Here is a 27,121-nt window from a genome sequence, read left to right on the forward strand (position 1 = left end):
GTAGACAGTCCACTGCAAAGCGACAACATGTATAACTTGGGATACGAACATGTTGATACTTATTGGTTAGGTTAAGATCTGGTTCAAATGATTACAGTTGCGACATACACAAGCTGACTTAGAGTGCATACATGACGTGACTTAAGTGAGTTAAATTGTGTACTTGAGTTTAAGTGAGGCAACGTTGACTTGCTTTTACACGGGACACCAACAGTGAACATGAGGGAGCCTATAGGGCGAGCAGGAGGGGCGATTGATGGGTCCAACAAATCCTGGACTTTCACCCTGGAGCCTGGTGAATGTAGAGCTTACCACCCTTGCATCTGTTCCCTAAACAAAACCACATGCTTTTATTGCCGAATCCACCCGCTATGGGTCACATCGTGGCATTCGTTGTGGTATCCCTGAACAGCAGAGCGGCAATATTCAGTGACTTGGGATGATAACATGTTAAAAAATGTGCCCAAAAACCAAACTACAGTTTACTAGTTAACATTATTTTTTCAGTTGAAACAGAAATAAAAAAAAATTAGTTTGTCAGTCTAACTTCGAAAAATTGATACACTGAAACCTTTTTTCCAGAAATGCCAATTCATAACTCTTCAAAGGTCCAGTCTGCAGGATTTAGTTGGATATGGGCTATTGTATAATATGCATGTGTGTATTACTACCTGTAAATAAAAATAGTTGTGTTTTTTTCACATCCAAAGATGTCCCCGCCATGTTTTTACAGTAGCCCAGAACGGACAAACCAAACGCTGGCTCCAGAAAGGGCAATTTGGTTTTTCAGGTCAGCCAGCTTAGTTAAAAGTCCATCCCCAAGCATTGATTTTTATTTATTTTTATTTTGTTGAGGGAAACTGCTTAATTCAGTGTTTATACCAGTTTGTATCAGCATATCTGTTTGTTTTGGAGAGAAAGAGACCTCTGCAGATAATTCCTCTCCTGGTAAAAAACCTCATGAACACTGAACACTAGAGGGATTCTGATCAGAAGTTCCAGTTGGTTGGAATTTGCAATCCTCATGGTTAGACACCATAAATCGTCCTAAATCTTACACACTGTTCTTATAAACAGTGCCTTAACCAAAGAGGTGGTGAATCAGTAGACACTGATATTAATTATTTCTCTAAAATTGTATGTTGTTTTGCAAGGCAATGTCAAACAATTTATCTTGTAGTTTTATGAAGACTTGTTGGAAAAAGTTATTTTTTTCTGGGTCAGTCATGTGTGATGTTCCACGGAGCAGACAGAGGTTAAATATCTTGTTGAAAGGCTTTTTTCAGAGACTGAAAGAGTGCAGAGGGACGACCTATGTCCCACGGAGACAGCCTTTCTAACCACCCTGCCACCCTGCTACTAACAGGGAAAATCAGGAAGTCTTTCAAGTGAAAATGGCACGAGAAAGACCAGTCATCATATTCACATCAAAATTCATTTTAGTTTAAAACATTTTGTGTTAGAACACATATATCAAACACTGATATTTACTGTTATTATTAATTTAAGAGCAGGAGGTAGAAAATGATGCAGGCAAAACCTGCTGAGAGAGGCCATGAAAATATCTGCTCACACAGTGTATTTAGGTTATGAGAATCAGCCACATACTGTAGTCCCTTTAAATATTTTCATCAACTCTCAAACTTAACTCAGAGTCACCCCTTACCTGTAGCAGCAGCCCCATCTGTAAACCCATTCATCATGAAGGGGAATTACTCAATGACAAATCTCTCTCGCTGCTCTCTGTGCGCACGTCTGCAGATTGAATACACAAACGGGCCACATGTTCCATCCCTGCTCTTTAGCCAAAGTCATTTGTGCCAGTGTCAAAAGTGATAAATGGGTTATGCAGCGCCTATGAGAGAAAGCAGTGAATTTTTATAATGTATTAAAGAGGAGCGAGAGGGCGAGGAGGCAGGCAGGGAGGGATGGAGGACTGGAGTGGAGCTAGAAAAGTGGGCTGTCATGCTGTAGTGCTGTGCTGTAGGCAGGGGACCTCTGTCACACACAGTTTGAGCCCCTGCTTCACATCTTTACTGGCACCTCGTCTGTATTTCCCTCAGATAGCCAGCCATCGGCTTCCCTGGAGCTTACAGCCGTCCAGCAAGGCAGCAGAGCTGGCAGACACAATATCCACTGACTGCTCTGTCTCCACTGTCTGTAAGCATCGTGTGACACTGTACGGTGTGTGTGTGTGTGTGTGTGTGTGTGTGTGTGTGAGTGTGAGTGTGGTCTTCTTTTGCTATCTTTGTAAGAACCGGTTTGCATTGCAGAGCCTCACATGGACATTGTTTCTTTTTGAGGTCATCTTGTGTTGTTCCTTATTTCTTGATAGAGGTGAATTAAGAGTCGCTAGAAAAAAAACACTTTTAATGTTTCTCACCAAACCATATTGTGCTGGCCAAAAAAATGTGATGGATGGATTTCAGACATCTCTGTAAATTTTTGAAACCATGGCTTATTACTAATACCATAATTCAGTTGGTCTATGCGTGACATGGCGTCATGCAGTACACATTTGGATTACTGCTCTTTTCAGTCAGAAGGTACGTGTATGGGTCACCAGCAAAGCTATGCACATTTATGTGCATACTTGAAAATCCCCAAATACAAAACCAAATTTACCGCTGGTTTGCACCAGTTACACCCATGTTCCTCATGAAGCAAACAGCCGATGTACCAACAAAGATGTGGCATTCCACTTCGACCAGATATATGTTGTTTCTCCACCCCCACTCCTTGCATTTGACAGCAAGTTCCGAATACTTCAGCCTCTTCCTCCCATGGGACACTTAGCTCAATGAGGAGCACAGTGTTGATACTGCTGGACCACATTACTATGTCAGCGTGGAGGCTCATGCTGGTGATCCACCAGGGGAACTGGAGCTTTCCGCTGAGGTCGACTCTCATGCTGCAGTTCTGAGTGATGAGGACTGCCCTCGGTGGAGCTCTTGGTGTGACACCTGCATCACCCTGGCCTTCTTTGACGAACCTCATTTAAGCTATGCTTAATCATTCAAGCTATGCTTAAATTAAACTAAAATATCCCGGATACAGTCGCTGCCATCTTGTGCTGATGATGTCATTTGGAGCTGGAGTCTGCGCAGTAGCGATATCAGCGGTGGGGGGAGTTCCCACCAAAACACCCATCTGACCAGTCGCGAGCAGCTCCATTGAATGCATGCACATGGAATGGCTGTCACAGCAATCAGTCATGGCAGAAAATTCCCTTTTTGGAGAACTGAATAACTCATTAAAACCAAACTTATAAGAAAGTGAACACTTGAACAAACACCAGGGTGATGAGAACTACCTTCAGTGACAGAAACCATCTCTGGTAAAAACTGATTTGGTGATTAGTTTGTTTTTAGTTTGGTCTATGTCCCATTCACTAACATGGAGGCATATTATGACCTGTAGGGCAGACACCAGGAGGTGATCGAGAAGCTACACTTTGGGGGAGCTGTTATGTTGTGTGTCTTTATGTACAGTCTATGTTTTGGAGTCAGGGACAGCATGTTAAGTTCCACTCATTACACGCGTTCTGACTTTTCGAAATAAACTTCTGTGTTCATAGAAAATGTTTAGTTTCAACTCATTAAATGTTTACAGTCTCATTTCAAAGTAAACTTGTAATGCTAGACACTTCACAGTCTTATTTCAGTTTAAGCAACAAACATATATGGTTAGGGTTAGAAAAAGATCATGTCATGGTTTGAGTTTAAAGAAAAGAAGGCCTCCGTATCTTCGGTAACTAGCATAGAGTAGCATCATGTCATGTGACATACCACATTCATAAAACAACTCCACTGATTTTTGTTTCCACACAGGACACATACAGCGGTCTCCTGGCTGAAAGTCCTGTTTGTTTGACCTGTCCACTGCTCTTCTCTTGGAATGATCTTATGTAGAAAATATTGGTCAGAATGTTTTACTTATTCCCTAACCTTGTATCATTATCTCATTTCGGTTTTTATAGATCTTAACAGTTGGTTTTTTTTTTTGGTTTTTTTTTTCTCTCTTGTAGCTGTGGCGTGTAAGCCAAATGAACAGGTGTCTAGGATTTACCATCCTCCACCCTCCACTTCATTGTAACTTCTTAATATGCAAACACCTCAAATGAACATCGTTATTCTTGGACCAAGAAAATTCTAAAAATTTTAAACCTTTAAGTATGCAAAGCCACACAGAGAAATGTGTGGAAATAAGACACACACAGCAGTCTGCCTTACCCTTATTAGTTTCACCTGTTCTCACTTCCCCAGTTAGTGTTTCACTACTTCTGCCACCCAGATCCTTTTGTTTGTTGTCATGATGCCTTCACGGGCTCATTGAAAATTTTGTATTTACCGTATTTCCAAGTTGGGAGCACATTAATGGCCTCCCAAAGTCGTAATTACGAGTGGGAAATTGAAAAACTTTGATGAAACTGGAGTTGCCAAGTTGTAACATTTGCATGATGTATCAGGGCATCAGAAATGGTGAAAAGCATGGAAACATGGTCCTAGTAGCTAGCATTTCCTGTTAGTAGTTGCACATTTTAGTATATGTATATATTAGCTGTAACAAGTAAGCAAACTTTGAACTATAAAGCATGTCAGGTGAGTATACTAACATTGATGACAATGGCCTTGACACCATAAATGCATAAACACTGCGGGAAAAAGTCCATGTTTGGTCAATGGGACGAAACTTTTTATTAATTCACATATTAAATATCAATTTTTGATCACATGTAAAGTGACATAGATTAAACAGTTTATAGTATGTATATATAGAGTATAAATAGTATATAAAAAATTGATAAATAAAATAATATATAAAAAATATTTATAAACTGGAAACAGCTATCAACCTCTTGTTTAAAAGATCTTAGAATTAAAATCGAGCCCATCTTCTCTGTAGCTTGTTTTTACAATCTCAAAGCACATGAACACAACAAAGTCGTAAGAAAGACTTCCCAACTCGGAAACTACAACCTCCCGACATCACATGAACGCTGCATGAGATTGTCTGGTCATGTTCCTTGTGGTTTCCTTGTGTTCTTTTTGACTGCTGATTCTTTCTGCCTGTATGCCTGCTCGGTCATCTCATCTGCCATTAAGCTTGTTTTCCTCAAATGAAGTACTTTTTCTGATTCCACCTGCCTGCTGCCCTGCATTTGGGTCTACCCTTCATGTGCTGCTTCACTCAGCTGCAACACTAGTGTTGTTGATCAGATTGTATTGATTGTTCTCAACATGACAACACAGAGCAAAGCCAGAAAACCTCTATGAAAAAAACATGTTGGACACAATCAGAAAATACTTTTTTGTCCTTTATCTATCCAGCACACAGATATACAACCCTGCCTCCCTCAAATCCTTTCATATTCAGCTAATTTGAAGTTGGAAAACATATTTTATAAAAAACACGATGCCTCAGATATTGTTTTCAATCAATCAGCATAACAAGGAAATATTTTTCCAGGACATATTCCTGTCAACAAATTGCATTAATGTTTCTGAAGGTTTTGGGCTGAAGTGGCTGGTAGAATCAGTCAAGGCATCCTAAAACTAACATGTTGATGGTGGCTGGTTTTATTTTCCCTTCTTGCATTTGAAAAGCATGTTGTTAACTTGATCAATCACACAGTGGATGACTTTCAGATTGTTCCCCACCAGTTTCCTCTGATTTCACTTTGTTTTACTGTCTGGTATGCTTATGTTTATATGGCAACAGCATCTTTGACAGAGCCTGCGAGCCGTGCTTTTTCTCATTTACATCCTCTCTCAGGGCGATTACCAACAATACATGGGTTCAGTATCCTCCTGTATCATCACACTGGGGACAAACTCAGATTCAGTGTCACTCCTCAACTCACATAATACATCGCATTGGCCAAGGCTTGATAAAAATAGGATAATGTTGGCTGGCTGTCTTTACGACCTTTTCCTTTGTTGCAAATAAAAACACTGACCCGTGCGCTGTTGCTGCACTTTTCGGTATTGTCCCAAGAAGCTCCTCAGTACCCCAAAAGCTAAGCAATGCTCTTGTCCTTTCTAGGCTACTGGCAAGGTGTCTAATTCTTCAGAATTGGAAACAACAGAATCCCCCTTCCTTTATTCAATGAATGAGAGACCCAAAGAGCTTTTTGCACCTTGTGTAAATTAGATACACAAGGAGGAATGACAGAGAAAAGTTTGTCCAAATTTAGGAGCCTTTCTCGTTTAATTTCTTTAAGCGAGTCGTTAATGTGATTTCTTAAATACATGTCAGCCTTGAGGTACCTTATGGTGCTCATCCCCACATGACATGGTGTCATGTTATAGTTTTTACGGCCCGTGAAACCTCACTAGTCTAGAAAAAAAGTCCCATTGGACCAAATAACATTTTTTCAACTGCCCAGTATTCCAAAAACAAGTATGCATTGCTCCAAAGGGCAGTTTATCCAAATATGCACTATGCACTCCCCCAAACACTCCCTATGGCACGTGTTAATTAAATTGGATGACATGATTGGACCTTCATTGCAAAGGTGTGACCTGCCTTACTCTGCCTCTGATTGGCTGATATTCTTACCGTAACCCTAACCAATCTTAGTCCTCATGAAAAAGCTGAACCAACACAACCAACAAAAGCAATGATCACTAGCCAATCAGAGCAGAGCGGCCCTTCAGAGGAATGCGTGTTTGGTTTTTTGATATTTGGCCATCGTAACAATGGACTCTGGTCCAAATGGTGTCATGCCCCGCTCTTAGTTAAGTTCCTTACATTTATCATTTTAGTCAGTTCTTGCACTTCCTTATTTATTTTGGTGTCTCACATCTTCTCTCGTTTTACATCTCACGTCCTGTCAAGTTTCCCTCTCATGTGATTGCCTGCCCCGCCCTAATGTGTTTCACCTGTGTGTCATTGTCTTACCTGCCCCAGTATGTTTAGCCTCTGTCTTCCTACTCCTCTGTACTAGATCGTCTTTACCACCGTGTGAGCTTTCCAGCATTCTTCCCAGTGTTTCCTGTGTATTGATATTGATCCTAGTTCGTTTTTTGACCACCCTTTTGCCTGCTGTTTTGGATATCTTTGCCTATGGACTTATTTACCGTGTACTGACCTTACTTGTAGTAAAGATCCTGAACTGCTACTCTGCCTGTGCCTGCTTTGTGAGTCTGTCATTTGTTTGAGCCTGATAAATGGTAAGTTTTTCGGGATATTAGGGATTTGAAATAATGAGCCATAGTGACAATGGGCAGCCCTTTTAGTAATCACATACAGGAAAATTCAAAAATGTTTTTCTTTTCTCCATTAGAGCTTATATTAAAGTTTGTCTATTCTTTGTCCTAGAACGCAAGAAGATAACCCTGACTGTTGGAAACCAGTTGTCCTACAAGAAGATCTACAACGTTGTGGGCTACCTGAAAGGAAGGAGGAACCCAGGTTTGTACGAATGCTCCGTAGTTTCGTCTTGTTTATAAGTATGTATGTGTTTAAGCAGTAACAGAAAAAGATAAGCGTGTTCATTCTTTCAGCCATCTTCATAACAGACTTAGTAAGATTTAAAAAAATAGTGTTCATTCAGAAAAGCAGCAAAAGCATAGGAAACATCCTTATGATGATTTAAATGGTTGACATTTATCATTAATATTGTACCTATTTGTACATATACAGCAGTTAACACATAGAAGTTGACTGAAAGTAATGGCAACTCCACAAGCAATCTGTACAAAGCAATTAAAGGCCGTCAACCACCAACCAAGAACTACAACTATAATTATAACCATAACCATAAGTATAATTATAATGATGTGAGAATCCACACTGATTAACAATAACGATCTTAAAACAGAGGCTGAGGAGAAACACTCATAACTAGAAGAATATAGGTTCATGAAATTCTTTAATTTCACGACAGGAATTTGAGTCAACATCAGTTTGCTGACATTGCGGCAATGGTAAAAGAGGACATCAGTAAAGACAAAACCAACTTCAGAGACCCCGTCAGTGCCAGAGAGCGTTTAGTGGCATGTCTCAGGGAAAATTACTTTTTTGTGTAATCTGCAGCCCAATAATAGGCAATATAGCTGTTAATAGTTTTGTCTGGTGATTTTACCATGTAAAAGGTTGTTCCTAATTCCTAAATAAGAGATAAGCTGCAATGAAGAAACCAATATTGTAAGCACTCCTGAAACGTTATTTCTTTTAAATTTTATTTTATTGTTTTGGAAAAATGTCCCTAAAATGTACCGATGACACTCAAATTTAACACTTTAGATTCCTAAGGATTTCGATCGAAATTCAAAATTCTTAATGTAGCCTATTAATCATCATGTTAAGGTGATGTCTTTAAATGAACACTAGGGACTTTTTTCTTTCATCTTCTTCTCCTGATATGAGTCAGCAGCTTCATCTACTGGCCAGAATCTGCTACAGTCAGGGAAACTAATCAATTATTGACTAAATTCACAGAAATAAAAACAATAAGAAAACCAAAACCAAAAAAAGAAAAAATCTACAGCTCCATACATCTTTTTCAACTTAAAAAATACATTGCATGGTCAAATTAGATGTAGGGATCTATGTTGGATGTGACGTCTAAATAAGACAGATTCTAATTGGCTGTTAAAATTTCTATTATTCATGAAATCGCTCGAGGGGTTATCCTAACTTGTCATTATAGTTGTAGTGTGGACTCCGCCATTAACTTAGGTTGGAACAATTTTTAAAACTATCTTTTTATTGTTATAGTTATAGTTCTTGGTGTGGGCGGCCTTTAAATCATGATATGCCCAGCCGTGATTCTTTTCCCAAACCTAACTTTAACACAAGGGGCACGAATTCACCCAAAATCATACAAACCATGTGCAGAACATTTCATAATCGTACAAAACGTAGCATGTGGCTATGCTGGGCCACCATGTAACCAGCAATTCTCTGCCATTTGGTCCTTGACAGGTAGTTTTTTTTTTTGTTGTTTTTTTTCCTCTAGAAATAGTTGCCAACTGCTGCTTGAAAAAAACTGCTGAGAGTGGAATGTGAAAGCTGCACATACAGGAGAACTAGCTGAAAGAGGCTTAAGAGCTCTGTACACCTGTGAAGTTAGGTAATGATTCTCTGCAGGTTGAATTCTACGAGTGACCTCTTTGAAATTACAAGTAGTCATTTGATTCATTGTTAATTCAATGATCAGTTGAGTTTTAAAAAAAAGTCTGCAGCAAACTTCCTGTCGCTGTGTTTTATATTTTATTTCAGGTACAGCTTTATTGAAGCCAATTCATGAGATGTACTTAGTGGCAAGTCTCATAAACATGAAAACATTTTAATTATCAACCAAGAAAAGGTTAAATGGTTTGACATGCTGGGAAATGCTTTAAATGAATCCTTCTTTTTCCCCTCTTTCTTTCTCGGTTGGTCTCCTCCCTTGTCCCAGTCCAGTGTCAGCTCAGGTCATATCCAAACAGATTATGTCCTTTCAATGTTTAAATGGCAGCCCAGTCCCTTCTGCTCAGCTGTCTCTGCACTCATCCTTTTTTTAATTGTCATTGTGCAGAGGAGACCCTTTATCTCGCCCTCCCCTCGCCCCTCGTCTCCCGCCCTCCCCTCTACTTGTAGCAATGCGTAGCTCTGTACCTGTCCTGCCCAGTCACTGGTGGAAAATTACCTTGCTGATTTACAGTGTGATATTAGGCGGCCATAATGGGCCACTAAAGCAGATAATATGGGCCACAAATCTCTGGAAGGTGCGACGCATTAACTGGTTGTTGGCATTCGATCATATGCGTGTTTGGCGCTCATTTATCTTGACCCTAAACAGGATGAATATTCATGCATGTTCGCAAACATTTTGACTCACACAGCCCACAATAATACAGAAGGCCATTCTGCATGAACCTGTATTGCTATATGCAAACAATGCTTAACCCTAAGGGACTGTTTGGCACATTTTACGTGCCTTACATTCTTCATTTTTTTTTCATTCATGCAAATGGTATAAATTTGGGCAGGGAATGTCTTTTTGTTTGAGCCCGTAATTTCCTGCAATAAGTCTAAAATACACTGTGTAAGCAAAATGGTTACATTCATACGGTAAAGTGCAAAAAATGTGCCACTGAAACCCATTCAAACTGTAATTTTTCAATCATCAATATTATTTGTGGTCGTCATTCTGGGCTAGTGCCTTGGAATTTGTCATTTTTACTTTCCACCTGATGACATCATTTTTTTAATCATATTTGGCATATAGAGGAATTACATGCTATTTTCACTAGGTGCACTGTCACAATCAATGTTGCTGCAAATCACTGACATATTCCAAAACTAAAACATAGTGGCATCATGATTAAAAACCTGGAATTTAAAGGGTTAAAATTCTGAAAATTAAAGAATATTATTATGATTAGAACTGATGTTTATTAAAAAACGAAACTTTGAAACTAGAAAATCATATTAATGTAGTATATTTTTATTGGCTGAATTTGAAAAGGACACTTTGTGTGTAGAGCGATACACATGTGTAATATTAAAGTGGGCCCTAAGGGTTAAAAAAGAGGTTTACTTAAAGAGGGCATATTTAAAGAGCATGTATTTGGATGATGTCGTTGTCTTTCTAACAACCCTTTCCCAATCAGGGATTACACTAGTTGATGTATAAAAACTTTTTATTACATTTATTTGTCTGCCAGATGAAAATATCAGTGACCAAATGACTGGTGGAAAAACATGCCAGATTAATATATTCATTACCATCAAGTTTCCAATACATTTAAGTATTTGTGGCAGCACACCACAATGGTAAACATATTCTGCTATAGATTTTCTATTTTTAGAGCTGGACTGTTCATTAGGAGTGCTGTTGAAATTAGGGATGTCAACATCTACACGTGTAAACGGGTACACGGATAACAAATCATAACCGTTCAGAAAAATCAATAACCGTTTACACGTCATTTTTTCCTCTCCTCCTCCTCGTTCATTTCTCACCAATAGTATTTTTAGGGGTGATAATGTTGCCTGAAAGCTTAAGATAATAACATTAACTAACTATACACTTAAATGTTCCCACTAATGCAGTTATCCGCATACATAATAGATGCACAGGTGGCAATGTTACGTTGATATTAAAAAAAAACGCAGCCACAGCCAGTGTCGCGTCACTTCAAGTTGACTCGGGGCCGCATGGACAACAAGCAACAAGCGATGAACAAGCGGAGCTTGAAAAAATTTTTAGTTTCTTTTTTAATCATAGTTTTAACTATGATTAAAAAAGAAGGTTAAACCTTTTCCAGCTTTCACTTGTACGTTTTCTTGTCTGTCAAAATTGATGATTTTATTTTCAACTCATTTTACTTTCTGTCATAAGTAGGTCTAAGCCTTAAATGGTGAGATGGATTGCCTACTTTTTAAGTTCTGTTCGCTGAATAAACGTTTTTGTGCGATAACTAACTACTGGAATGGCTTTGATTTAATGAGATTAGGAGGTATTTGAATGGAGACAGAACCATCTAGTGGTTATATAGCGCAACTGCGATAGAAAAAGATCATAAATCGTGTAACCGGGTACACGTCGGTTAGAAGTCCCCTTTACACGTGTAGAAAAAATTGTAAACGTTGACACCCCTAGTTGAAATATAGATACAGTTGGCCCGTTTTTCCATTTCGTATTTTTGATCTGATCCTGAAATTGAAATATTAAAAACCAGGCATTTTTTCGTTTTATGTGTTAGATTAAAAAACGAAAAACAAAATAATCTGTCACTGTTTTGTTTTTTCATTTTTGATTGCCAATTGAAAATAGAAAGAACGAATGATACACGGATTGTTAGGCTATGTAGCTCATTTGGTTTGCCATTGTTTGTGGGCATTGATCATAATTGTAGAGTTAAATGATCGTTAAAATAATTTAGAATACAGCATATAATAAAATGAGCGAAATTAATTTAATAAAAAGAGGGGGAGTGCCTATAAAAAAAGCTACATATCGCTTAAAAGATACATTAAAGTAATAAAATACATAAATAATTAAAAATAGAATTTGGCAATAAAAATAAGTGCTAAAGTAATTCAAACAATTTAAATGCATGTAGGTTAGTCATAAAATCATAACATGATAATTGCTGTAAATGTCAAACCATAAAAATACTAAAGGTTTGCATCGGAATTAGATCAAGGCACTCATAAATCAAGGGCAAAACAGTCTTCGACACAACCCCGGCACGCGTGCCAGTGCGTCTCCAGCCAGAGAAGGAAACGCACCACCTATCACCTGTAATATTAATTCTGTCCTTTACAAGTTAGTTACTTGTAAAAACACACAAATGACTGTTAAAATGTAGTTATGGTGTGAAGGTAAGCGTCACTGAGTGCTCTCTCTGTTAGGGCTGTTACTTTTTTTATGTTGAGGATCATTAAAGAACATAGATAGCACTTCATTACGGTAGCGCGAGCTAGCTTAGCTGCTATACATGCTGCATGTATTGAACTTGATGTTAGCATGTCTGAATTTAAAGGCTCGTGGCTGTGTTTCGTTAGGCTCCCTGTACATTTGAAAATCTGTTTGGCTAAGAATATGTTGTAAAGGACCATTCCGTGTGTTCATTTTATGTTTTGTTTGTGTGGTAGCTTGGATAAACCTCATGCTAACTGTTGTCTCCTAATTGAAATTGCCATTAAATTTTGTAAGCACTATGCTATGCATGTGGCAGTACCAGCGTTAATACTGTGCTGTGAGTTTTAGAGTTGTGAAGTCGTTCCTGTTTTGAAGTGGTAAAGTAAGAACAACATGGAAGCTTCAAAGAAGATGGGTTACATTTTAATGCTAGGGGTGTTTAAACAAGAGGTTGATAGCGGTTTCTGGTTTATTCCTATTTTTACATATTATTTTAGATTTTATAAATTCTATGTTTTATATCTAATCTAGGTCATGCTATTTACTTCCAGGTTTATGGAACATCACAAACATGGAGTGTGGAAGATATACTTATTCTAGAAACAGTTGTTTGTGAGTGAGTTTTCATGTGTTTCGTTATGTTAATTGTGACCTGGTAATAAGTTTGTAGAGAAATAAGTGAAATTGAAAAATGGGATTAAAGTACAAACATATGTAGAGATTACCAGTGTAGTAGAAGCGGGAGAAAGAAACACATCAGCTCTTGCCTGCTTTATATTTACTGCTTAATACTGCTTAATATTATATGTCTTAGGGCCTCATGTGTTGGGTTTGTCACAATGAGACATTACATTTGTGATAACAACTATAGTTAGCTAAACATTTATAGATTCTCAAATGTGGCCACTTTAATCCTTAACAGGGAATCAAGAAATCAAAATTGACATGAAGCGCTGCATTATAAAGAATGAGGAGGTGTAAAACATCAGCTTCAAATCAGCATGTCAGCATCAGTTAGCTTCACTTATGATACCAGATTCCCTCAGTCAATGCTGATCTAAAGCCTTTATTCATCCAGAGAGAAGCATATGCTGAGACTTTGTGTTCGCTAATGAATTTAACTGGCATTGTCAGAAAATGTGACGAAGGGGGCAGACTACATTTAAAGAATAGCCACTTGATTCCACCAGCAGCGTGTCGATGACAGTAAGACTGTGGCATTGTTTTGCTCCGTCCTCCACACGGCTCTATATCCCAACGGACGTTTAAGAAGAGGGGCGTCCTGCTGGCTGATACTGTAGATTTGCTCAGGTTGCATTGTATCGTATTTTGATTTTTGTGATTCTACCATGTCGCTGGATCACTCCGCATTAGTTTGGCCGAATTTAACACAGGATTTAACGCTCGGTCTCGCCACTCCAGCTGATCCAGCAGTGCTGTGCCGTGCCGGACTCAAAACACAACCAGTGGGGCCCTAATGCACATGCAACCGGTGGAAATCTGGAGGTCAGAGGTGCTCGGTCTAGATCTTTTGCGATCCGCCCTAGAGGCCATGGTTGGGCTGTGCCATGGCTGAAACGCTGTGTTGGCGGACCTGGTGGAATTTAGGGGTAAGGCTGGTCATTTTTGTCATTGTCAGCAATTCCTATGAATGAACAAAACTGATAATGTGCTGGTTAGGCACAGGGGCGTTGCCAGGAATTCTGGGCCCCATGAAAACATATCTCATTGGGCCCCATCACCACGGCCCAAGCCAACCCTGCACAATTGTTATAACCGCACCTGCATTACCCAATGACCCATTAAAAGCAATAAATAACTATAACTTTGTTTTACACCCCTGACAATTGTGGATAAATAATCACAAAAGTTAATAAAAGTCTAATATTTCTTGAGCAAGATCTGATATTTATTTTTACAAACACAGAGACACATTTTAACATTAACATCACATCCCTGCTGTCAGTTTGGAGTAGACAATTGACAATATGTTTACCTGATCTCAGAATACCAAAAAAACCAAACTGTTTCCCAAATTTCACAGCCTTTACATAGAAATAATGAGCATATGCTTTTTACCTGCCTTCCATGCACAATATTGCCCCTCAGACTGTCCACCTCTTTAAACAAGATTATTTGAATCCAAGTGACTTGTTGAGCAACAAGGACTTGTTTGGTATAATCTAACCCCTCAAAGTGAAAAACCTCCAAAAACTACAGTTTACTTTTAATTAGATTCAGCCACACTTGATGCTATGACCCTAAAATTGGAATTCCCCTCATTTCTTAGTTTACTTCTTTAACACAACTGGAAGTAATCTTACAAATACACCATATTTGTAAGGCATTATCACGCTAGCTTTTAAAGCTAGTTATATCATATGAATCTAGAGATTGTAATGAATCTGTTGATATCAAATATGTTAAGCTAGCTCACTGGGCAATTAGCTAAATATCGCTCCAAAATATAATGTCATATAAGATCGTACCTATGATGCTGAGTAATTTATGAATAAAATCAACTTTAATACAACAGTTAGTTCCGACCAAGCAATTTGATTGGTCGAGAGGCATTCCATGAGTGCTGATATAGGAGTACAACAGCACTGGGACAGTTAACTTTTAACTCAACTGCGCTTCACGGCCATTCAAAATCCGTCAATTAGTGTAAGAGTGAAAGTGGGATATGTTTATAGTATGGTGTAAGCACAGGTTCAAACAGCTAGTTGGCGCAGTTCACATAGCTCCCAGTTGGTCAGGTTGAGGGAGTAAAAGTTATGAGGAAGCCCGGGACCAACATGAAGACCAAGCTTACACAGACAAGCAAGCACTGTGCAGGAAAATGTTTATGGGTTGGAAGGCAATGGCTGTCACATCCAGCAGTTGCGGAACTATTTTTGTATTAATAATAATTAAATAAACCAATAAATCATTATCTGTTGTCTCTTGTTAATATTAACAAATAAAATACGCTTGTAGAACTGCAGCCTCGTGCCGAGACCGAATCACTCCCTCTCATGTGATATTGCTTAATTATATAAAACGCAAATATAATCCAAACTAGACTCCTGCTGGCTGACTGCTTTGAATCTAAATTGCTGGTATATGCTTAAACCATTCTTAACCTGCGTCAGTTGTGCCCACCTTTGCTTCCTTAGTTTCTCTTTTCTTTCTTTCCTTTTTTGATACCCTCACATCGTTTTTTTGGGGAGAGACATGCTACTGCAACCTGCAGCATCACTCACTCTCATGCTGACAGATCAATCCAGGCAACCGGCGCAGGACGGACTAAACCATTTTGTGCATTTAGTAGGGGTGAGAGGGGCCTCTGAGAGAGACTCCACATTTTTTCCAGAAAGGAATTCTTAATGTTTATTTATATATTCAAACAATTTTAGTTAACTTATTGCAGTTATAACTTAGAGAGAACAAAATGAAAATAAAAAATAAATTTTTATTTCAGGCCCATTAAGGGCCCCCCTCCCCACTGGGGCCCTGGGTAGTCAGTCCCACTTTTCCCCCCACTACGACGCCCCTGTTTAGGCAAAGTCTGGCCAATTTCAACAGCCCTCAATGGCCCGCCACACAACATAGCTTAATCAAGCAAGTTCACTTGTATGTTTTTCCCCTTCACTTCACAATGGCAAGAATATCTTATAGTTTCCAGGCATTAATCAAATAGGAGTTACACAGGCAAAACTAACGTGCCTTCATAAACAGATGGTAGACAGGCAAAAAGAGGGGTTATCTAATAGTCGATATATTCTGTTAGGTAGCAGACATGGCCACAGCAAAGAAGTGTAGAGTTGACAGCGAGTGCTGCAGCTTTCGAGAGTTTATAACTTTTCACTGAATGTGATTGTGATTGTGATTATTTTGTTTGCTATTGTTTTTTGTGTGTTTGTTTGTTTGTTTTTAAATAACTTATATGATATGAAAAGCAGTTGACCACCAGGTATATTGATATTATCTAATCTGGCCCTCATTCAAACCTTGGTCCTTTATATTTTTATAGGTATCGGTTCAGGCATCATTTAGGCACCTGTGCCGTTTTAAAAGTATGGTTTTAGCACCAGTATTGGAAAACAGCCCAAACGATACCCAACCCTATATCTGAGACTCTCAAATTTAAAGCATCCACAGTTTGACTACAAATGTGTGGCCCTTTCCAGTTTTATCCAAAATAGCCTACTTAAGTGTAACAAAGATCACAACTAGGGCTGTACCCAACTCTTTTATTATGTCAGTTATTATGTCTGTTAAATCCCATTTGGAATTTCAATACTACTATTAGACATTTCTTTTTTTTTTCTTATGAATTTTCTAACAGGGCTCAGCGAGACATTCACTGTGACAGCGGCATTCATGTAAAATAGTAAACAAACTAAGGGTGCTAACGACAAGTCACAAATGTGCAGCAACATTTTTTTTTGCTGACACTAGATATCAACCAAAAACATACTAACTTGCTTTAACCCTTGATCTCACCACTTCTAAGCAGAAGAGCAGTCTCTCTGTCCCTCTATGCCAAGTATCTCCTCTGTGCTGTAGCTGCTTGAATCAAAGAACAGCAAAATCTGGAGACCAAAACATCCCCAGAAAATACTGACTGCTCAACTTAAAGTAATTTCAGTTTGACTAAGGGGTCACTGACTGATGATTTGAATCTCTAACTTTAATGGGGAAGCCTTGGTCAAAATATTGCAATCAGGGGATCTGACTCTATTGTCTCTTTAAAAGCACCTGCCAGAGATTTAAAAAGAGTTTTAAAAACTGAATAATGCGAAACAATATCAGAAAGGGAGGCACAGAGGGATGTAAACTGGCCACACATGGAATCTAAATGGCAGTAGGATACATTACGAGTTAAACCTCCTCCTTGGCTCTCCCAGGTTGTTGTCTAATAAGGGGTTCTTTAGGTATTATATACTAAAGATATCACTCCCCAAGAGTGGAGCAATGTCTGGGCTTAGTGCTTCTAGAAAGACTATTGCAAATAGTTAGTTTAAATGGGATTAAGTTGAAAACCTGAAAAAAAAAGTAAAACATCTGGTTCTGAGGTACAGTGCTAAAAAAACACTAAACCTCAGTTGGTGCCTGCTGACCCATAAATGATTTGTCCAGACCTGAGGGGAGCAAGAACATGACATAATGTATTTATTTATTTATTTTTATTCATAAATGTTTCATACCAATCCATTTAATCTTTAGTGTGTGATTCCTGAGCAATAAACGTACCCATGAAAAAACATATACGATTAAATCGGGGCGTCGTTCCGTATGAGTAATTTGAAGCCGTTTACAGTGATGGTTGATTTACCCTGGAAGCTGCTCTCACTGCGATACTATGTCGTCAGATTCTAAGGCTAAGCTAGCAGGCTTCTCTAAGCACCTCTTTTCTCAAACAAAGTCATCAGTGATCTGTGTTGTAGTGATGAGCTTTTTTCTAGTCTTCTGTGCGCCTGCAGGAAGCTGCTTTGTGCATCCGCACTCTGTCTTTGTAGAAAATGTAAGGCACACAAAGAAGCCTGCAGCACTCATGTTTGTGTGTGTCTTTGTGCTAACATGGAGGAGTGTAATGCAGAGAAAAACCCATACTCAGACATTGTACGTGAAAAGCATTTAGTGATATGTTTACAGAGCTATACAGTACATTTCATGTTATAAATCTGTATTTCCTCATTTACTTTTCTCCATTTCTTTTCTCCGTCAATGTCTCTTCTCTAGAAGGTTCACGTCTGCCTTGGTTTTTAACGTTTTTGTTAGTAAATTCCTACAAATCTGCTTCAACAGCAACCACTTTAAAGTGTTCCAGTGCCACACAACATCTGCTGCACTTTTCAGTGGAGTGCAGCATTACATCTGCTTTGACAAGAGCTGGAAAATAGACACTTGTTTCATATTGGCGCTCATGACATTCATCTAACATCTGACATACATAATACATCTACATGCATCCACGCTGTCCCCTAACGGGGTGTTTTTTATTTATTTTTACGGAACGATAAAATGTAAGATAAAAGACCCTCTCTGTAATCTTTTTGGCTTTGCTGCTGTCTTGAGGGAATTTCTCTGTCATTTTAGGAGAGTGTTTGTTGCTTCGGTGCAGCCTGAGTTACCTGAATGTTCTGTCTTTTGCGCGGATTAGGCAACAATAATAAATTAAGTCAAGTCAAGTAAGTTTTACTTTTAAAGCCAATTATCCCAAAACAGGGTTTGCCTCAGAGGGCGTTACAGCATATGACATCCCTCTGCCCTTAAACCCTCACATCACCCAAGGAAAAACTCTCGAAAAAGTACCCCTATAACGAGGGGAAAAAAGGAAGAAACCTCAGGAAGAGCAGCAGAGGATGATGAGGGATCCCTCTTCCAGAACAGACAGAAATGCAAAAGATGCCCTAAATAACAATTGAATTACAATTATGTCAAAAAGGAAAGAGAAAGAGAGAGAGAGAGATGCAAAGCGATAATGGAAACAGACGCATGTCATATTACAATAACGATAGGTGTAAAATTACTAAATGCTAATGCTGTTGGGAATTACAGTAGACTAATTTTTCGGCATCTGTTTGGGACAGGATGTCTAATTTTTGAGATGTTACGCAAGTGAAAGAAAGCAGTCTTAGAAGTTTGTTTTATATGGGAGGCAAAAGATAGATCTTGATCGAATAAAATCCAAGGCTCCTTACAGTTTTGCTAGAGGCCACTGTAATGCCATCTAGAGAAATTACATCCTTAGGAAAGGAGTTTTTTAGGTGTTTGGGGCCAAGACCTCAATTTTGTCTGAATTCAGCATCAAGAAATTGCAGCTCATCCAGGCTTTTATGTCCTTAAGACATGTTTGAAGCCTAGATAACTTATCAGTTTCAAGATACAGTTGCATATCATCAGCATAACAATGGAAATTTACAGAGTGATTTCTAATAATGTTGCCTCTGCCTCGGGGAAGCATACGTAAAGTAAAAAGGATTGGTCCAAATTACATTTATAGTAAAGCTAAATCATTTAAATAGAAGTTATTTGGATGTATAAACCTAGTGTATGTAACCATAAAGCTATCTGCACTATCTGATCCTTACAACGGTTTGTAGTGGCGTAGTTTTCTGTACAAGAGGGCAGGGATAGAGGGGTAAGGTAGGAAGATGGGGTCTGTTGGTGAGAGTGCAGCGACAAGAAGCTCGGTTGGTGATAAGAGCAGACTCCTGCTGCAAGGATCAGCCAATAACGCAATTTAGTTGTGATAGACAAGTTTCAGCCTTTAGAGGGCAGTCACCATGCATATTTCTACACAATATGTAGGGTTTGAATACTTCACACTCAAACGTCAAGAGTTGGACCTGAATCAATCAACAACACTACTGAATACCTGTATATGTTGCTTTTCAACTGAAAAAAAGTGGTTTGGGTGTGTAATTACTCTTTAAACACTTTTGTTTCGGCTCCAAAGCTGTTTCTGTGAATTTGGCAATACATCCAACCAACCTGATAACTGCAGACTACATGTAGCCACACCAGCTCAGGACCTCCACATGTGTCTTCACTTGCAAGATCATGTGAGATCAGCCACCTGAACAACTGATACAATAATTGGTTAGCACAACTGCATAATTTCTGGATAAACTGTCAGAAACGATTTCAGGGAAGCTCACCTGCATGCTTGTTGTCCTCACCAGGGTGTGGCTGGTTGGTTGTACTGCCAAATTCAGGGAAATGATCGTGGAGTCTTATGATAATGAAATAAAAACTCAGCTATGGTAGACATTCTAAACTCTTAATTTTAAACTGAATTGTCCTTCTGGAATAAATAAAGTTGTCTGAATCTGCATCTGAAATTCCTGCAATTAGCATGCCAATGGTACACTTTTTCAAAACTTCTGTGGACATCTTTTGCACTGTGTTGTCTGATCAAACTGAACATTTTAGAGTGACCTTTTATTGTAAGCATCCCAAGACTCACCTGTGTAGTAATGATGCTGTTTAATCAGCATGTTGTTATGCCATATCTGTCAGGTGGATGGATTATTTTGAAAGAAGTGCTCACTAACACATTTTTTAACATTTGTGACGAAATTTGAGAGAAATACATTTATTGATTGCATTATAAATCTCAGATCTTTACATCCAACCTGTGAAAAATGGGAACAAAACCAAAAGCTTTGCATTTAAAGTTCTGTTTATCATGTACATACTATATAATTCATATGGAAGAGTAACAACAGTCCCCGACAACCAAATAACTAAATGCTTAAATTGTTTTTCATCTGTTCTCAGATCGTTATGTGTTGATTGGCAGTCGTCATGACAGTGACCAAGGAGGCGGGGCTTCAGCTATCATGAATCAGCTCATTGCAGCACTGACAGAGCAGACCAAACGAGGATGGGTGCCAGATCGTACCACTGTTTTTTGCTCGTGGGGAGGCTCAGCCCTGGGAAACATCGGATCCTTTGAGTGGGGAAAGGTCAGCAAACACAAACACATCTGTTTTATTAAATGCCATCTTAAGGGTCAAAGGTTGTGGCTATATAGGGGTCACCATACACATAAAGAAACCTTTTCATTTTTTCAGAAAAATGTTCTTTTTCTAATATGCGCTACTGCTAAGTCTGGTAGTACTTAATGGAAATGGCACAAGTAATAATTACAAGAAGAAAGAGCAGAGCCAATCAGACAATGGGTGTCCTAAAACCGGCCACGCCTGTAATCAGCCTGTCTTGTGTTAATTTAGTAGGACTCATTTATGACTCTTTAATTATTATTATCTCCACATTACCCAGTTACAGTTTGGCTGACAGTGACTTCCTATAGAATTTGACTAAAGGCATCTCAACTAAAATATGTGCAACAGTCTGAGATACTGGTGTACTTCATAAAACTGTCACACTAAATTAAAATGTAGGTTTTAATTTGGTGCTTTTGAGTAATATTAAACTACATTGCAAGCAAGAGCAGAAGACAAAGACGGGCTGCCAAGGACAATAATGTAATTCTAAGAAGTGGAAATGACTCTTTTGTAGACTTGAAATAATGATAATAATGATAATGTGATAACAACAATTTTATAACTAGGAATATCACTGGGAGTGTGATGATGATAACCTCTTTGTGTGTGTTCCCTTCAGGATAACAGCGTTGTCCTGCAGAGCAGTGCAGTGGCCTACGTCAGTCTGAACTCTCCAGTCAGAGGGACAGAGACTCTCAGAGCTACAGCTTCTCCAACACTGCTGCAACTCACTTCAGATATACAGAGAGTAAGTTTCACTGCTGCTATAAGCTCTTCTTCTAATGCTCCTACCACTTCTCGCTCCGCTGTGACTGCTAATATCACTGCAACTCATTGCAGATGTTAAGTGATACCTAGCAGCATGACTACTGCTGCAACTACTAAATGTACGAGTGTGATTTTGGGCAAAATGCTTGCATTGTAAAATCAAAAAAGGCGTGACACGTCTGAAATGTAAGGGTAAGGAGCTCCTGAATTTCATTGTTTTCCCAATATGCAGAAAATTTCCTCCATGGCTCCTCTTTGATTTAGCCACTAATAGCTACTTTTTAAATCTCCCACGATGGGTTGCACGCATAACATATCGTTAATACACTGCAAACAGACCTACCTTTTTAGTCTGGCTTTTAATTGAACTTTACCTATTTATTTAATTATTAAATGACTATTTATTTATACATTTTAGTCTGTTTTACTGTTTTACTAGATGGTATATCATTTTATTATTTATTACATTTATCCTTTCATTTGCCTTTCATTTACCTTTCATCTACTAATTAGAGTATTCATTATTAAGTTTATTTACTTATTTATTATTTTACTTTAAAAACAAATATTCTTATCTATAGGTTTTAGTCTGCCTCTGGTGTTTCCTCACATACATTTATCCTTTCATTTACCTTTCGTCTACTAATTAGAGTATTCATTATTAAGTTTATTTACTTATTTATTTATTTTACTTTTAAAAAAAAATATTTTTATCTATAGGTTTTAGCCTGCCTCTGGTGTTTCCTCACTTACGGTAGCATTTCCTCAGTTCCCAGTTTTATTGAGTACTTTTGTTTTAGTGCTTTAAGTTGTTACAAATTTTTGCTTTTTTTATTCATGTGCTTGTGTACTTGTGCACTATAGTGCAATATTCCCCTCTTGAACAGGCAGTGTAAAAGGGGCTTAATACTACTACAAATGTTTCTAATGGTACTACTGCAGAGCATCTAAAGCAGTTTCCACCAAGCAGGTCTGTCCAGTTCAGTTCAGTTCAGTTTGGTAATTTTTTGCATTTCCATCGTAAAAAGTTGGGAATGGAACCAATAGAAGTGTTCTGAGTCCCCATTTTTCATAAGCCTGTTGTTGTGGTACCTAAGCACACAGATGAGATACTAAAAGTTGGAGCTAGAGACACCACAGTATGTTGATTGCTCAGTAGAGAATCAACACTGTGCTCTAGCAGCAGCTGGAGACTGAAAAAATAATTTAAATAATTGGGCCACCTGCTGGCAACTTTTAAGGTGGTACGTTTAGTTGTAATGTTACTCGATGCATGGTGACTGTGCAGGCTCTGTTACTCTTTTTGTGGTCTCATCCTTATATCTGACGTTTTTGCAGGTCCGTGAATGCAGCGCAGCAGTTCCTTTTATCTCCTTCACAGCTGAATGTCACTCATGAGGTGGACAATTGATCTGTTGATACATTTACAGCTGATCAGATCAACAGACGAGAGAAGATATTTGCAGATTTTTGTAAGTGAAAGAGAATGTTAGGCCCAGCAGAATGAATGGTTTAGTTTCACTTTTAATGCGCCTGATGTTCTGCTGCTCCCCATAGTGTTTTTTATTAATGGGAAACACTGGTGTGTGTGTGTGGGTGTGTGATTGTTTTGGTGTGTCCGTTTGATGTCATGGACAGGCTGGAGAACAGGTAGACAGCAGAGAGCAGCATGGACAGGTGTCGAAAAAAATGCAGTGGTTACTTATATATCCTTTATTTATTCAGTCTCTCTTTCAAAGTTGGTTCAGACTAATTTGGACTGATGTTATAGCGCTGCTCTGGAGGAGACGGACAGTAATTAGTGGCAGATCATCATTGCATCTCGCAGGATAAGGAGCTGAAATTACCCTGTTCACCCGAGTATTGTTTTTCCATCAATGCCGATCAGAGCCAAAGGCAATGAATATTTGTGACTACTGCAGAGTCATTTGACCCGGGTGTGAATGCAGATTGGATACTTTCCCATTGCATTAAAAAGCCAGATGTTAGCAGGTGATAGCGGGTTCTTTGTGCAGTGGAAATAAGGCTCAAGCGAGTGGAGCTCAGATTTGATACTGAATGGAGCTGCAAAATTAAGTATAGTATAAACATATATCAACATATTACTGTTTTTACTGCTGTTTCTCTTGTCTTATTTTCTTACCTACATTTTGCCACTGTTCTGACTTTTTCACCCGTTCCACGCTTATTTTTCTTCCATCAGTGTTCCTAATTTTGCTCCACTTTACTCTCTTCAGCTCCTTGTTCTCCTCATGCTCTCTTTGTGCTCTGCGTTCATTCATTTGTCTCTACACATCCTCCCTCCTATAACCGACTGATACGATAGTCAACACAGTAATGAGAGAGGCATAATCACAAGAAATGGGGAGACTTTGACTGTTCTTTAAAGTGTGTCACCTATTCTGTGAGAGGGGGAGGAAAGCGCTGTAAGTGTGATCTAAATAGAACTAACTTTACTCTCACCCCATCCCACACATTCACACACAATCTGCAGTGGCCATTCAACTGATTAAGTATAGCAGCTCTATGATTCAGCCTCCCAAACTGTCTCTTTATTCCAACCTGGGGGTGTTTTTGCAGATATGTTCAACCCTCGCAGACATCTTCTTCCCAACTCTCTCCATCTCCTTAAACTTTGAAAACTTTTGCCTTTTCAAAAAAAAAGCACACCTCATCGTCACTTTCTCTCATGTCCTTCCTCCGCCTCCACCACCGCCTCCTCCTTTTTTTGTTCTCCCTCTTCTCCCTTAAGCACTACATCCCTCTTTCCCCACCTTGCTCCCTCTCCTTCTATCACCTCTTAATCTCCTCTTTCATCAGCAGCAAGCGCCACATCTCCCCACCCTCTCATTTTCCTCATTAAAATCTGCCTTTCGCGTCTCCTCCATCTCCTCATTTTGTCTCTTCAGGTCATGCTGTACAATAGTTTTATTTGTGTCTTTAAGTTAGTCATCCAACCTCAGGGAAGATTCATGTTCTTGTCAGGCACCTAGGCCAGTACAAGAGGTCACGAGCTAACAGATCGTCCACTGCTGTGTCCCTTTATTCCCCTGCTCTACCATAAACTGACTAATTAGCAGAACTGGCCCAGTCTACCTGTGACATTCAGCTGTAATGAAGCTACAGACAGCCTCTGCCAAAGCCATATAAAGAGAGAGAGAAAAAGGAGACAGAGAGAAAGTAACTTTTGATGTTCTTTAATGAAATATCTTTCACAGGAAAAGTAAAAAAAAGATTCAGACAATGTGTGCACACACTTGGAATACTCTGCTCTGCTTTTCCTATCAAATTCATTCATTCTGTCAGGCTTTGTGTTCAGTTTTTCATGCTTGTAGCAGCAGCTCCAACATTGTCTTCTTTATGGAATATGGTTTATATAAACCTTATGCTCAGACGCCTTTCTTACCGGTCATAAATACCCAGGAGACATTAGTGCTGCCGTAAATACTGCTGTAGGAAAGGAAACTTACAGGAGCTTGTACACAGCGTGCTTCAATCTGATTGGCTTTCTCCTCAATGCCCGAGGACGATTTCTCACTCAACTCGACACTTTTTCAATTCAGATCTTGCTACCTAGAGCGTAATTGCCTATATATTGCTCTATGTGCCCACTTCAATTGACGGTGCATCAACCCCACCTGTAAATTTACAGTGTTCTGTCTGGATACTGGCTTTGCTCCGGACATTCTGGAGATACAGAAATTCAGTCACAGAAGATGTATGAAGTATTGGTTAAAGGAAGGAAATTACTTTATAGTTATGTATAATGGAGTTGAAGATTGTATTTTAGTACTGCCTATATACTGTATTGTATTTTTATCATCGAGAGAGTACAATTAGATGTCAGAACTGTCAGAGGTGTCAATTGTTGCCTGCATATGTTGAAAAGACCCTGTTGGTCAATTGAGCATTTTTGAGAGCTTTGAAGATTGCAAATTGTAACCAACTGAAACTATTCCTGAATTCCCTTCAGTTTTCATCGTCCAGGAGGTGTTTATCAGGAGTCAAAGTATCCACAGAGGTCTCTTCTCCTAAACAAACATACCTAGTCATTAAAATGGTCAAAAAAACAAAAACAAAACAACAACAACAAAACACTGAATAAAGGAGTTTCGCGTTGAAAAACAGTGTTTTCTCCAACATTGTTTGGAATGTTGGAGATGGGTAGCTCGCCCACCACATTGTCACCTGAGAACAATAAAGTTCCGTGACATTTTTGTCAAATTTGAGTTAAGTTTTTGTGAAACTTATATGCATTTTTGGGCTTTGTTTTTAGAAAACAAAAAGCTTCACATGACTTTTGCTATTTGGAATGCAAAAACTTTAAGGTTTTATATCTCAAAACCACAAGATACAGAACCCTATGATCTATCTATCTATCTATCTATCTATCTATCTATCTAGCTATCTATCCTTCAGTTGCCTCTCTGGTTTCAACAGCATACTTATCCCACGTATTTTGGAAGGCTTTGATCATGTGCTGAAGGGTGGTGGATGGGTCACAGGGATTTCCCCGAGAGACACGTGTTTGAAACTGTGTGATCTTTGAGATATTCTAAGGTACGCTGTCACAATGTTTCTTTTCTTAAACCTAACCACAGTAACTTGCCTAAACCTAACATCTGGATCTTGACATTCATTGTACATTGCCATAAACGAAAATCGCTCCCTATGTAGATATAAACAGCTAATTCTAAGGTTAAAAAAAACCACAATTGGTAACCACAACAGGTAATGGTAATTACGAATGAAAACACTTATAAAATATATTTTATTTAATTCTGTCAATATATCCCCCTTAATCCTACACACTGGACTATTTAAGACAATATTATCCAGTCCTTTTTTGTATTTTAGAGAAAGATCTGAAGTCATAGCTTACAAATAAACGTCATACTTTGACTTGAACTTGCCATGTTAAGAAACAGAATTGCCATTTCTTTTTCTGGCCCCTGCAAAGGACGATGACAATAACTTAATCACACTTACAAAACTCCGTTTTCATCCAAATTTAACACAAATGTAAACCAAAACTTTTCAGGAAGCTGGCAAAGAAAAAATGCAAATTAGTAAGTTTATCCATCTGCAATGTGACTCTTCAAAGTTGAACGCAAGATGATGCATTTATAAGATCTCAGTGAAAACCTCAAACCAAAAAATATATCGAAAACATGAAACCAACAAAAATTATATGGTAAACTTAATGGAAATATATATGTTTGTTTTATGTGTTGCATTTTAGGAATGTTACAGTCTTGTCATTGCTCTCCAAAGATCTGATGTTTTTGTCTGCCACACTGTTTTGTCTCTTTTGTAGAGCCAAAGCATCAGTGGATATGACACGCATCATGCACTATATGATTAATTTGCCCCTTCCATTGCACTGTCTCATGTTTTGACTTTATTGATACACCAACTCTTTCATCTTAGCTGATCTGTTTTGGAAAATTTTGACTTTTGTTTTTTTGAATTACCAGTGTTTTTACTAAGG

General features: G+C 38.6%; 1 protein-coding gene across 1 annotated transcript in view; it reads left to right on the forward strand.

Moving 5' to 3' along the window:
- Positions 1-27,121, forward strand: part of LOC121962737 (inactive N-acetylated-alpha-linked acidic dipeptidase-like protein 2) — a 498,032-nt gene that overhangs the window by 237,823 nt on the left and 233,088 nt on the right. The window contains exons 9-11 of the mRNA XM_042513024.1: positions 7,324-7,416; positions 20,633-20,820; positions 21,482-21,610. Coding sequence (XP_042368958.1) covers positions 7,324-7,416; positions 20,633-20,820; positions 21,482-21,610 — 410 coding nt within the window. The remainder of the gene's footprint in view (positions 1-7,323; positions 7,417-20,632; positions 20,821-21,481; positions 21,611-27,121) is intronic.

This window comes from Plectropomus leopardus, chromosome 3 (genome assembly GCF_008729295.1).
Source record: "Plectropomus leopardus isolate mb chromosome 3, YSFRI_Pleo_2.0, whole genome shotgun sequence".
Classification (NCBI taxonomy): domain Eukaryota; kingdom Metazoa; phylum Chordata; class Actinopteri; order Perciformes; family Serranidae; genus Plectropomus; species Plectropomus leopardus.